Below are 12,827 nucleotides of genomic sequence, written 5' to 3'. Positions count from 1 at the left end.
AGGCCCACTTGCCCTCTTACTGAGGGAACTACGCTACCCCTCCAACTAGACTCAGAAAGAGCTGGGGGAGAATTTATTAGCTGTGCAGCCTTGGGACCCCCAGGTCGGCTCTCAAGCCCGTTTTCTTCCCTGCCCCATGGGGATGACAAAGGCACTTACCTCCCAGGTGGCTGATAATGACAAATGTTGTTACCTGGCCAACAGTAGGAGCTTCTGTTTACCACGAATGTTAAAACCCTGACTCCCTCATCTCTTAGGTTAGGGCAGAGCTTCTCACATGTTGCTAAGTTTTTATTTCTAATCGTCCTGCTCAATTAATCATAGTGTAGGCACTTAGCACTCACTCATCCAGCCTGAAACCTAGGGAGCCAGTGCGTTTTCACTCCTGGAGAGAGAATTGCAGGGTGGGGGGAGGGGGCACACCCCAACAGCTGATTTTATAGGTGGGAACAGGCTCTGGGACCTCCACCTTCTCAGAGACACGAGGAACACCTTCATTCCAGGGAAGGCCCATGGGGCACAGGAACCCTTCTCTCACCTCCCACCCCCTGTTCCCCTCACTCCCCACAGAGGTCAGTGCAACTAGCTTCCAAGAACTGGCCTGATCCTCAACCAGCCCTGTGGCCACCCACAGGGACTCCCTGGACCCGCCTCCAGCCCTACCTCCGCATCCCTGTTCACACCAACGCTGGCATCTGCGAAGTGTCTGAAGCACCGCAGGACACCCCTGGCTATTTTTGTTTTGAATGCACTGCAAAGAGAAATGTCACGTCGACGATGAAAGTCAAATTTAACCCTGGCTAGTTGAGCTTTGTGTCTCCCTGCTGACGAGCTGGCTCAAGGAGAAGCCAGGGGGCCTGTCTGGGCGCTTCCTTTGAGAGGAAGGTGTGGTCTCCGTGTTTTTCCTGAACGCCTCCAGGCGGGAGGCTCCGACTTGGCCCTGCGCCCTGTCCCCGGCCTGCACCGACGCCCTGGCAGGCAAACATGGGGTAGCGGTGATTCATCCCGTGGTACAAGTGGGCAGCCTTTGCTGCAGGAGGTCAAGCGGCAGCCCCAACGCTACGCAGCACCAAGCCGAGGCCAGGCGAGGTCCGGCACCCCGATGCCAGAGCCTACAGTCTGACCAGACCCTGCGGGGAGCGGGCAGTGAGGGCGCGCTCGGCCCGCCGTCCGGCCTCGGGTCTCCGAACCTGCCGGGGAACCGATCGCGAGCCTCCTAGAACCACCCGGGGGCTGGGAACCTGGGGCGTCCCGGAGCGCCAGCCCCGCCCCCCGCCCCGCCCACCCCGCCCCCTCTCCTCCGGGCTCCGCGATTGGCTCCGCGGGCCGGGGGCGGGGCGGACAGCGAGCCGACGTGATGGCGTCAGGCGCCCTGGGCGCAGCTTGCTGTTGTCAGTAACTGGAGGCCGCGGGTTCGGGTCCGAGCTTCTGCGGCTGCGGCGGCCGGGAGTACCCCCTGCCCGCTCCCCACCTCCTTTGGTGAGTTAGGCGTCGGGGCGTGGAGGGCGGCGGGCCGAGACGCGGACGGGCGATGGGCCAGCGGCCCTCCCTCGACGGGTTCCCGAACCCCTGGTTGCCTTGAGCCTGCCTGCCTCAGAGCCCTCACCCTTCCCAGCCCAAACCCCGTGCCCCCCGCCTCCTCCTCCGGTCCTAGCCCTCGGCCCGCACTGCCACTGCGGCCGGTCCCCTCTGTCCTCTCCCACCGGGACCTGACGCCAGCCTTACCCCCACCCCCTCACCACCGGTCTTGCGTAAATGCAGTCTCACCCTTGGCCCCACTCTAGCCCAGTTCCAACCCCGACCTCGGCTGCATTCCTCCGGCTCCCTCTGACACATGTCATCCTCACCACCCCCCCAACCCCTTTGGCAATCCTAATGGCTCCCCGCAAATCTTGAGACCCACCATTCTGGTTTGCCTTTTTCTGGATCAGCTTTCTTATCCCAATCTCCGGCAGCTCAGCTTCCCAAGACCTGCTCACCCGAAACACCCACCTCTGCCCAGGCTCCCTTGAGACCCACCACCAAAGTAAACTCTGAGCTCACCCCTTTCTTCTTGATAACTCTGATCACAGTCCTGTCCCAGGGCTGTATCTTGTCTGCACAGACTCAGCCCCTAACTTCCTAGCCTGTCATACTTCCTTTCCATCTCCAGCCATCCTGAGGACATCCGCCATCCCTAGGTCTTTGCTAAACCGCCCCCAACTCTTGCTGCCTCAGTTCCTACCACTCCCACTCAATCTTATTTAAACTGGGGTCTCCATCTCCTTTCACTTCTGTTGTCTTCACCCCAACCCTCCACCCATTCTTTCCTTCACCCAACCCCCCGCCCATTCAATCTGAGATCTTAGTTTAGAGTGTCCTGCCCGCCCCACCAGCTGCCCCTCGAAAGCCAAATCTAGTTGCTTGTTCGGTCTAACAGCCGGGCAGTTAGAGACTAAACAGCTTGCCTGGTGCGTGCAGGGCCTCAGATGGTAAATAAGTATGGAGGAGTAGAGATACACCCACTTCGGCCAGTGGCTTTTTCTGGATACCTGGTCCCCTATATCTGTCCCAGGGATTATTAAATTACTAGAGGCCCGGAGCACAAAATTCATGCAGGGGGGGGGGGGTGGAGGGGGGTGGGTGTCCCTCAGCCCAGCCTACATCTTCTCCAATCTGGGACATCCCTCTCACAATCCAGGATTGCTGGCTCCCAACCACTCGCCTGCCTGCCTGCCTGCCTGATTGCCCCTAACTGCTTCTGCCTGCCAGCCTGATCACCCCCTAACCACTCCCCTGCCAGCCTAATCGATGCCTAACTGCTCCCCTGCCAGCCCACTTGCCCCTAAGTGCCCTCCCCTGCTGGCCTGGACACCCCCAACTGCCCTCCCTTGCCAGCCTGGTCGCCCCTAACTGCCCTCCCCTGCTGTCCTGATCGCCCACAACTGCCCTCCCTTGCAGGCCTGGTCCCTCCCAACTGCCCTCCCCTGCTGTCCTGATTGCCCACAACTGCCCTCCCCTGCTGGCCATCTTGTGGCGGCCATCTTGTGTCCACATGGGGGCAGCCATCTTTGACCACATGGGGGTGGCCATCTTGTGTGTTGGAGATGGTCAATTTGCATATCACCTCTTTATTATATAGGAATTTGTGCTGGCCCCTGGAATGGTAGGTATCTTTCAAATGCCTGGTAGGTGAGGAATGGCCACCCATCCAGCTCAGTCTGGGACAACAGAAGCCATCACTTCCTTTTGGCTGGTGTTCCGGCCTTGAAGAAACTTAGAAAGTACCACTGTGCAGGATTGGCTGTGGTTACAGAACCATGTCCATGTGTGTTGTCCTAGCACCCAGAAAGGACCCTCACAGAGTGCTCCTCCTGGCTAGATCTGAGAACAGATCAGTCCCCACACTGAACACTGGGAACACTGGGAGCCAGAGGTGATGTTACATGTTGTAAAGAGTGTAGGTGAGTGGGTCCTGGTTAGGCTGAGGCCACGGTGGGCATGGAGGCTGTTGAATCGCTTCCTCTTTTTGCAGGGGTTGCATCATTGACTTTTGGCCCCTTGGTTACCTATGAACACAGCTTAGTTGTCTCAGAAGGACATTCCTGGGGCCCAGGCCCCATGCTCAGCCCATACAATCTGGGCTTTTGAGTGCACGTTCCCTCCAAATTCTGGTGACCTGGTTTCATAGGATTGGCCAGTTGACAGCAATTTTCAAGGGCCCCAAACAGAATCATTGTCTTCCCTTGCCATTTATAGTCTTGTTCCTTTGAAAATTGAATGCCCTTCTACCTCCAATATCTCCCCGTTAAGGTGTGATAGATCAGAATGGTTTTCAGCCTGTTGGTAGCTTGGTCTAATGCAGTGGTCGGCAAACCGCGGCTCTCGAGCCACATGCGGCTCTTTGACCTCTTGAGTTTTTACCGAAGGCCAGCTTACGAGTACCCTAATTAAGTTAATAACAATGTACCTACTTATATAGTTTAAGTTTAAAAAATTTGGCTCTCAAAAGAAATTCCAATCGTTGTACCGTTGATATTTGGCTCTGTTGACTAATGAGTTTGCCGACCACTGGTCTAATGGAAGGAGTTCCCACCTCTGAAGAGTTGTATGCTTCAATTCTCCACAGTCGATGATAGGGAGGTACCCACCCCTGAGCCTTACTTTTATTTTATTCATCAGTTGACTCAGCAAGTATTTTCTGAGCCCTACTGTGTGCCATGCACTGTTCTAGGCACTAGAAATGTAATGGTGAGTGAACTGGGCAAAGTACCTGTTTTTATTCGTTCAGAGTTTGGCCCTTGCTAGAATCCTAGGGGTACTGGACAAGAATATGGGGTGGGAGGGGGGAATGGTTGTTAATGGATGGAAACAAAGAGGGAGGAAAAAAGATAGCCAGTGTTAACTGACTTCACATTTCTGGCCTCACCCACTAGCCCTTGTTCTGGAAATCACAAGCTAGAAGTTTCTCGCCCTCCAGCTGGACCAGAAATCCAATTTTCTTCAGGTGGAAGGAGATGCTGTTTACTCATTCATCGCTCACAAGGCTGAAAGATCAGCTGCCTTTCTGAATCAGACGATAACTTTGTCATTCTTTTCCGACTGAAAACCATGACTCATCAGTTGGTGCTGTAGGAGCTGGATGACTTAAACGCCAGGCTGTTGTTCCGAACAGCCAGGTACAGGATTGGATTCAGGCCACAGAGTGGAGGCTGCTGGGAATGCCTGAGAAGTCTCTAAGGAGAGGAGGTTGCTGTTTACTCAGATGGAGTGTTTTAAAGTGGTGAAGCCGGTCACCCATTTCTTCTCTTGATGTAAGTCTCGTGTAAGCCGTTTTTCTCTCTTCTTTCTTCCTTGGTTTCTGGAGGAAGTGAAATTGCACATACTGAGAGGGCTAGGCGGCATAATGAAGAGAAACAACCAGAACAATTCTTTCCTAACTGCGTGTTAGAACATTTCAGAAAGGACAGCTCGGAAATTTGGCTGCCTCGATTTCAGCAAGATTGTGTTTAAGTCTTATTTGATAAATGGAGTTTCTGAGTGCCTCTTAAGGCTCTGTAAGTAATAAGTTTGCCTGAAACTCTTTGAATCAAAGACCTGAGGCAGTTTGGTCTGTTGTGGAGTTAAATGAGGTTAGAGAAGTTTGAAGAGCTATGTCGGGGTGAATTGGTACTTATGGGGAGAGGTAGACTTAGCAGGGCTTGGAGTTTCCTAAAAGTCAGAAAGTCACCTTTTCTGCTAAACGCCGCTGTGCTGTTGGAAGAAAGCTGCAGGTAGTGCTGCTCAGGGTCCCTCCGTTCGCCCTTCAGCCTCGGTCTCCTTGGAGCCACACCTCCCTTTGCTTGGGTTCTTGGTGTCAGTGAGGGGTGTTCTGAGGACAGGGAGTGAAACAAGTCCCAGAGACGGGCTGGGCCCCCGGGAGGGTGATGCAGCGCTGACTCAGCAGGAAGAGACCCCAAGTGCTGCTCTGGGTCCACCAAGTTCTCGGTCAGAGGCTGTCTGATTCCTGCCTCAGCCCGTGTCCTGCCCCTGCGAAGCATAGGGAACGCACACCGTGGGCAGGGTTCTTCGCCTTCCTGCGATGAACGGTGTGCCCTAAATTGTGGCCCGAACCCCACAGTCCCAGTTCTGTGTTGTGCATTGTGCCGTGGCTTTTCTCCTGGATTCTTCTATGCTGATGTCATTTTGTGGCTTTTCTGACACTTTGTTTTAGGCAACAGTTACTTGTCTCTTATTTGACCCTGCTCTGACTTCTTAGTGTCAGTTTACTTTGTTTTTGTTTTTTTAATATTTTTTTTATTGGTTTCAGAGAGGAAGGGACAGGGAGAGAGAGAGAAACATCAACGATGTGAGAGAATAATTAATGAGCTACCTCCTGCACGCCCCCTACTGGGGATCGAACCCCCAACCTAGGCATGTGCCCTTGACCGGAATCAAACCCAGGACCCTTCAGTCCGCAGGCTGATGCTGTATCCACTGAGCCAAACCAGTCAGGGCTGTTTTTGTTTTTAATTATTGATTTGAGAGAGAGAGAGAGGGCGGGGGAGAGAGAGAAACACTGGTTTGTTGTTCCACTTATTCATGCATTCATTGGTTAATTCTTGTATGTGACCTGACCAGGGATCAAACCCAACAAAACCTTGGCGTATTGGGATGATGCTCTAACCCACTGAGCCATGCCGGCAGGGCTCCTTGGTTTTTTAGGAGGCCTCTGCTTGGCCAGAGCATCCACTGTTGATAAGCGTCCCTCCCTCCAATGAGTACGCTCTTATTTTCAATTAATTAGTTAATGAGGTCTTAATGGGCCCAGGCTCTGATTCAGATTGTTGAGGTCTGAGACCTGAAGGGCCTGGCCTGTGGCTGGCTGAGGGAAGGTTAGTTTTGGATCTCCTGGCTCTGTGTAGAAGGCAGGCCTGAGGGAAGGCCTTGGGCCACGGGAATTGCTGAAAGGGGTTAGATGGAGCCCAGGGCCTTGGAGCCAGAGAACCTGGCCTTGGCCTGCGGGGCTGCACCAGAAGGAGCCCAGCCTCCAGGATCGGGCATGTTTGCAGAGGGACTCACCACAGCACATGCCCGTTTCCCAGTCGTCCTGGTGGGCACAGTGTGGAGCTGGTCTCCTGGGAGGGCCCTGAGGATCCTGGGTAGGTGTGAGCAGGAACAGAGTGAAGGGTGAGGCAGGCAGACAGGGCTGCAGCCGGGCCCAGTGTTCTTTCTGGTGGTCTGTCGCACCCTGACTAGAGCGGGCTCTGCAGGGCCTTCCTCGTGCACACCTCCCTCCCTCTGCACGCCCTTCCTTAGCCAGGTTGGCTCTGGGTCCTGTTTGCCCTCTGCCAAGTCCAGGGATTGAATCTGAGCCTTTCCCACCAGGGCCTCCAGCTGAGGAGCCTTCCTTCCCCCAGTCCCCCATTGCTCCCTTTTTCCTCTTGCCCCCTCCCCCCAACCCCTAGCCGTAGCTCGCACCGGCCTCTTCCAGAAGGGAGGTGATTGCACTCATTCAGGAGTCGGAGGTTTCCCTTGAGCTGGTATTGGCATTGTCCTGGGTGGGGTAGTCTGCATATCAGCTCTGGGATCTTGGGAATTTCCTTGACCTGGGTCAGCCTCTATTTCTTATCAGCCAGATTGCGGTAATAAAAGAGCCTTCCTTAGAGTGGTTATGAGAAATAGAATGAGGCAATATATTAAAGGGTCTAAAACTCATTTAGCAGGCCTTGGTTTTATTAACTTCTTTAAGCCACGAGTTTTGGGGAGCAGAGACAGCAATCGCCTTTTATTTTTGGTGTCCCCTCAAGCTCAGCTGTGTGCTCACTAGAGATTTGTTTAGATGTGAATGTGCCTGCCTCGTCCTGGCCTTTCCAAGTGGCTGGGGTGGGGCCAGGCCACCCAGCAGCCCCCTCAGACTAAGAACACAGTCCCTACCCCCACCCCCACTTCACCCTCAGTCACTACTCCTGGGAGGAAGCCAGCTGCCTGAGGGATTTTCCTGTGTACTGATTCCACCTACGTGTGCGTATTCATTTACACAGTGGCATTCTCTGTGGCCACATCCACTGGGATTATAGATACCATTTGCCCATGGTCCATATTAGGCCCTGTCCTAGGCACTTTCCACAGTCATATTCTCCATTTGAGAGGCTGATACAGTGCCCCAGTGCGCCTAGCTGGTTAATGGCAAATTGAGATTAGAACTGTCAACATAAGAAACATGCAAATCTACAGAGAATTTTTGTGAGTTTATTTGAACCAAACTGTCCACAGTTGCCAGGAAGCACATTCTCAAGGGATTGAGAAAATGCTCCAGAGAATGGCAGTTTTGCACCTTATTTTATACACTAGAGGCCCGGTGCATGGATTCGTGCACTGGTGGGATCTCTCGGCCTGGTCTGCACCCTCTCGCAATCTGGGACCCCAGTGGTACACAATCAGGGCTGGGGAGGGACCGTGGGAGGGCTCCAGGGCATGTCCAGCCAGTGTCGCCCAGTCCCAATTGGCCAGACCCCAGCAACAAGCTAACCTACCAGTCAGAGTGTCTGCCCCCTGGTGGTCAGTGTGTGTCATAGCTACCAGTCAAATAGTCAAATGGTCACTTAGGCTTTTATGTATATAGATAGATTACAGTCAAAAGAGAAGATGTAAGTGGGTTACTGGTGATAGATTAGGGAAGCAGGAGAAAGCAAAACTTTATCTGGGATTGGATCAAAAGTAAATGATACATCTTTTACTTAGGTGGGTACAGGATAGTTAGTCAACAATTAACATGATAAAAATAACAATAAGGAGAGGATTTGTAATCTCTAATCTGATCCATTGGTTGTGCCCCGAGGGCCTGTAAAATGAAAAGTTACCCTGATATTCCAAAGGTATGTTAATGTACTAGTAGTGGTCGGCAAACTCATTAGTCAACAGAACCAAATATCAACAGCACAACGATTGAAATTTCTTTTGAGAGCCAAATTTTTTAAACTTAAACTTCTTCTAACGCCACTTCTTCAAAATAGACTCGCCCAGGCTGTGGTATCTTGTGGAAGAGCCACACTCAAGGGGCCAAAGAGCCGCATGTGGCTCACCAGCCACAGTTTGCAGACCACCGTACTAGTAGATCAAGCATGTCAAACTCACTGCCTGCAAGCCATGAGTTTGACATGCCTGATGTAGATGCAAAAGACAATAGACAGGCTCAGTTAAAGGTTGACTTTTGTCAGAGAAGACGTGACTACTTCCATAAACTGCTTTTAAAAAAGTTTTAATTTTAGACTATCTTTTGTGGTTACTTTAGGTCTCTGAGTTTGCAAGGCCGCCCCACGCAGGCCTTCCCTGAGCTTGTCAGGTTAGCATGTTGCCCTGTCCGTCCATAGAACCCGTGTTGTTCCCCTTTACACAAGTCCCTGTGCTAGTCAGGCTTGACTCTCGCAGCCCAAAGGAGAAGCAGATGTGTAATGAGAGTTTCCCTTTTGAAGCTGTTTTGCTGTAGGCGGTGGTAGGAGCAGTGGGGTTAGATCAAACCTGGGTTCAGCAAACTCGGTACTTGGAAAAAATTCAAAGCAAGACCCAAACTGTAAGAGAACACTTATTGGGTAAATTACAGAGGTAGAAAAAGTGATTCCTGGAGGAAATGGGCTTAGGGAACAAGTTATGGAGGTAAAGGAAGGGCCTTGGAGCTTGGGAGTGAGGAAGCTAATGGTAACCTGCCAAGAGGGTGGGGTTGGACGGGAAAGGCTCTGGGCGTGCTCCTGGGAAGGAGAATGCGCTAGGTCCTCCGTCCTAAGGTTGTCTTGTTTTTCTTTAATATTTGATTTTTTAGAGGAAGGGAGAGGGATGGAGAGTTAGAAATATCGATGAGAGAGAAATATCGATCAGCTGCCTCCTGCACACCCCCTACTGGGGATGTGCCCGCAACCAAGGTACATGCCCTTGATGGGAATTGAACCTGGGACCCTTCAGTCCCCAGGCCAACGCTCTTTCCACTGAGCCAAACCGGTTAGGGCCATCCTAAGGGTTTTAAGGGTGGAGATTTTAGGGGAGGTCCCAGGAGAAGATCTCAATAGAACATTCAGTAGTCTTCCAGGTGTGTCCATTCAGGATTGATTGGCCAGCACCAGGGCAGGGGGTCATTATTCAATGCAGCAGCTGGTCCTGATGTCAGCCATGGCTGGTTGTGATGTTTATCTGGGCCTGGAGCTGAAATACAACCGAGGCCTGGATGTTATCTCTAGGGAGGAAAGGTCAGGGGTCCAAGCCTCAGGACCAGCGATATGCTAGGGGAGGAAAAGTCACCCTGGGGACAAGGTCCCACCCTACAGTTGATTGTCCATTGCTGGGCACCGGGGACTTTGCACCCTGGTGACCTTCTGTGCCTGGCCCATCGTCCTTGCTCTGTTTGTCTGTCTAACTGCCTACAACAGCTTCACTTGCACTGTTCACTGCTGTGCGGCAGACACCAGGCTGAGACAGGCGTCAGAGGGGCCGGACGCAAGGCCCCGGCCTGACTGTGACTTGTGAGGCCTGCTTCCTGGTCCCTGCGGGCTCTTTCAGACAGCCGCAGCGTCCCCTGCACCCTCCGCTCTGTATACAAACCATCAGCCTTTCATTCCCTGCGTTTGGTGTGGAGGTAAGGGTGCTTTCCACCCACTCCGTGGGGCAGGCCTATCCCTGGCACACAGGGCTCCTTCCCTCCCAAGATCCAGGCTCTCGGACTTTTTCCTTCCTAAAACCCACTTTCATTTTTTTAGTCTTGTATTCAGAGGCCTTTCTTTCAGTTGCAGTAAAATGGGCTGAGCTCCTGCTGGCTGCTTGGGGGCCCAGGGATTGTCTGGGGGTGGCGAGTTGGGAGCTTGCTCACCTGGCCGCCATCTGTCTCAACAGGTGTCATGTGGTTTTCCCTGGGAGCCGCTGCCTGAGTGGAAATGCTGTCAGTGGTGGAGAATGGAGTGGACCCCCGGGATGCCATCGCGGTAGGTGACAAGGGAGGATCAGGAGTGGGGAAGGAAGTGCACGGAACAGCCATTTCATTGGCTTTCCTGACTTTGAAATGTATGGACACTGTCTGGAAAGAGAGGCCTCAGGCTGAGAAAACAGTTAAAGCAGAAGCAAGCTCTGAGGAAGTCCTGCCCTTTCTAGACCATCTTATTGGTGATAAAATGAGAATTTACCAGAAAACAGTTGGGATTTAATAAAGGTTATCTGAAAATGAAGGATTTCTCCAAAGAAGATATGTAAGTGGCCAGTAAGTACATGAAAAGATGCTCACCATTATTAGACACTAGAGGCCCGGTGCACGAAATTTGTGCAGGGGAAGTGGGGAGGCCCCCAGCCCGGCCTGCACCCTCTTGCAGCCGGGACCCCTCACTCCTTACTGCCTGCCTGCAGCAGAGGCAGGAGAGGCTCCCGCTGCGCTCACCAGCCATGAGCCCGGCTTTTGGCTGAGCAGTGCTCCCCCTGTGGGAGCATACTAACCACCAGGGGGCAGCTCCTGCATTGAGCGTCTGCCCCCTGGTGGTCAGTGTGCATCATATTGACCTGTTGTTCCACCATTCGGTTGATTTGCATATTAGGGTTTTATTATAAAGGACTGGAGGCCTGATGCACGAAATTCGTGCAAGGGGCTCGGCCCTCCAGAAGGACGTCTGGAAGGACATTGGAAGGTCGTTCGGCTGTCTGGTCTAATTAGCATATTACGCTTATATTATTATAGATTAGATAAATGCAAATTGAAGCTATAATGAGATAGTTCTTCACACTCCCTACGATGGCTACAACCAAAATGTCAAACAATAATAAGTGTTGGTGGGGTCATGGAGAAATTGGAACCCTCCTACATTGCTAGTGGGAATGTAAAATGGTGCAGCCATTGTGGGAAACATTGATAGTTCCTCAAGAAGTTAAACATTGTGCTCCATATGACCCAGCAATTCCACTTCTACGTACATACCCATGAGAATTGAAAACATATGACATAGGTCTACACAAAAACTTGTTGAAACTGGACAACCAGTGGGTCTGGGCTGCCTGTCACTACTTGAGCCAATTAAGTAGAGACAGGGTTGAATCATGTATGAGCATTTATTCCAATAATGCGGGTAGTATGGGAGAGCAGCAGGTCACCCACAAAAATCTGCTCTCCAACCCTCCCCCTCCATAGGCCAGCTGCTTATATTGGCTGGGACAAAGATTACATGGGGAAGTAGGAATTACAGGCAAGGGGAAGTAAGCAATGGGGGCTGGGGCAGGACTCCACTGTTTGGGCGATGAGGTTGTTAATATTTCCATGATAATAAGACAGTTCTTGAATGAGAATGGAAGGGATTCCAAGGTTGACTCCCAGGTCCCAGCGGCGTACAACTCCCAGCCAGGGTAGAATGTCCTTTCTTTAATCAGATCAAGGCAATCACGGTTAATAGAGCATGATTAATATTTCTTATAATTATAGCTAATCCCCGATATTCTATTTTTGCCCCTAACATTGCGGGTGAATGTTCATAGTGTTAATGTAAAAACATTCAAGCCTGGTAAAGAATTTTTGTGAGTTTATTTGAGCCTAACTGTCGGCAACTGCCGGGAAGTAAAATCTCAACGAATTGTGATAATGCTCCAGAGAGTGGCGGTTTTTCATCTATTTTTATACATTGCAATCAAAGGAAGAGACGTAGGTGGGTTACATAAAATCCATTGGTGATAGATTAGAGAGGTGGGAGAAAGCAAAAGTGGGGGGGACCTTTGGGATTGGATAAAAAGTAAAATGATAGACACAGTACTTAGGTGGGTACAGGATAGTTAAATTAACTCGATAATAATAACAATGAGGAAATTGGTTTCTGCCCTGGTGCCATTTGTTGTGCCCTGAGGGATCTGGAAAAAGGGAAGTTACAAGCTACCCTGACATTACAATGCTCTGTTTTTGTAGATGCCAAAAGACAATAAGCTCAGTTAAAATAAAGATTGACCTTGTCAGGGAAGATATTGGCCTAGGACGTGACTACCCACCATAACTATTTTAATTTCTCACCATCTTTTGTGGTTACTTTAGGTCTTAGAGTTTGCAAGTCTGCCATGCAGGCCTTCCTGAGCTTGTCAGGTTAGCATGTGGCCCCTTTCGTCCACAATAGCAGCGTTGTAGCCAAAAGGTGGGAACAACCCAAATGTCTACTAATCTATGAATGGATAAATAAAATGTGGTATATCCATGCAATGGAATATTATTTGGATACAAATGAATGAAGTACTGATGCATGAAGAATGCTACCACATAGAGGAAAAGAAGCTAAAATGAAAGAAAACATGCTAAAGTGAAAAAAGCCAGACACCCAAGGCTGCCTATTGTATGATCCATTTATAGGAAATGTCCAGAACAGGCA

General features: G+C 51.3%; 1 protein-coding gene across 2 annotated transcripts in view; it reads left to right on the top strand.

Annotated features, from left to right (window-relative positions):
* Positions 1-1,370: 1,370 nt before the first annotated feature.
* PLEKHM1 (pleckstrin homology and RUN domain containing M1) overlaps positions 1,371-12,827 on the top strand; it is a 47,559-nt gene continuing 36,102 nt past the window's right edge. The window contains exons 1-3 of one of the 2 annotated variants that reach the window (XM_028157053.2): positions 1,371-1,479; positions 4,416-4,793; positions 10,339-10,427. In XM_028157053.2, the coding sequence (XP_028012854.2) occupies positions 10,380-10,427 (48 nt within the window). In that variant the 5' untranslated portion in view covers positions 1,371-1,479; positions 4,416-4,793; positions 10,339-10,379. Of the gene's footprint in view, positions 1,480-3,412; positions 3,444-4,415; positions 4,794-10,338; positions 10,428-12,827 lie in introns of those variants that run through there. The other variant, XM_054709191.1, reaches the window with a different exon arrangement.

The sequence above is a fragment of the Eptesicus fuscus genome, chromosome 20, assembly GCF_027574615.1.
Source record: "Eptesicus fuscus isolate TK198812 chromosome 20, DD_ASM_mEF_20220401, whole genome shotgun sequence".
NCBI classification, from domain to species: Eukaryota; Metazoa; Chordata; class Mammalia; order Chiroptera; family Vespertilionidae; genus Eptesicus; species Eptesicus fuscus.
The sequence above is the reverse complement of the archived record's forward strand: the minus strand, read 5'-3'. Positions and strand labels throughout refer to the sequence as shown.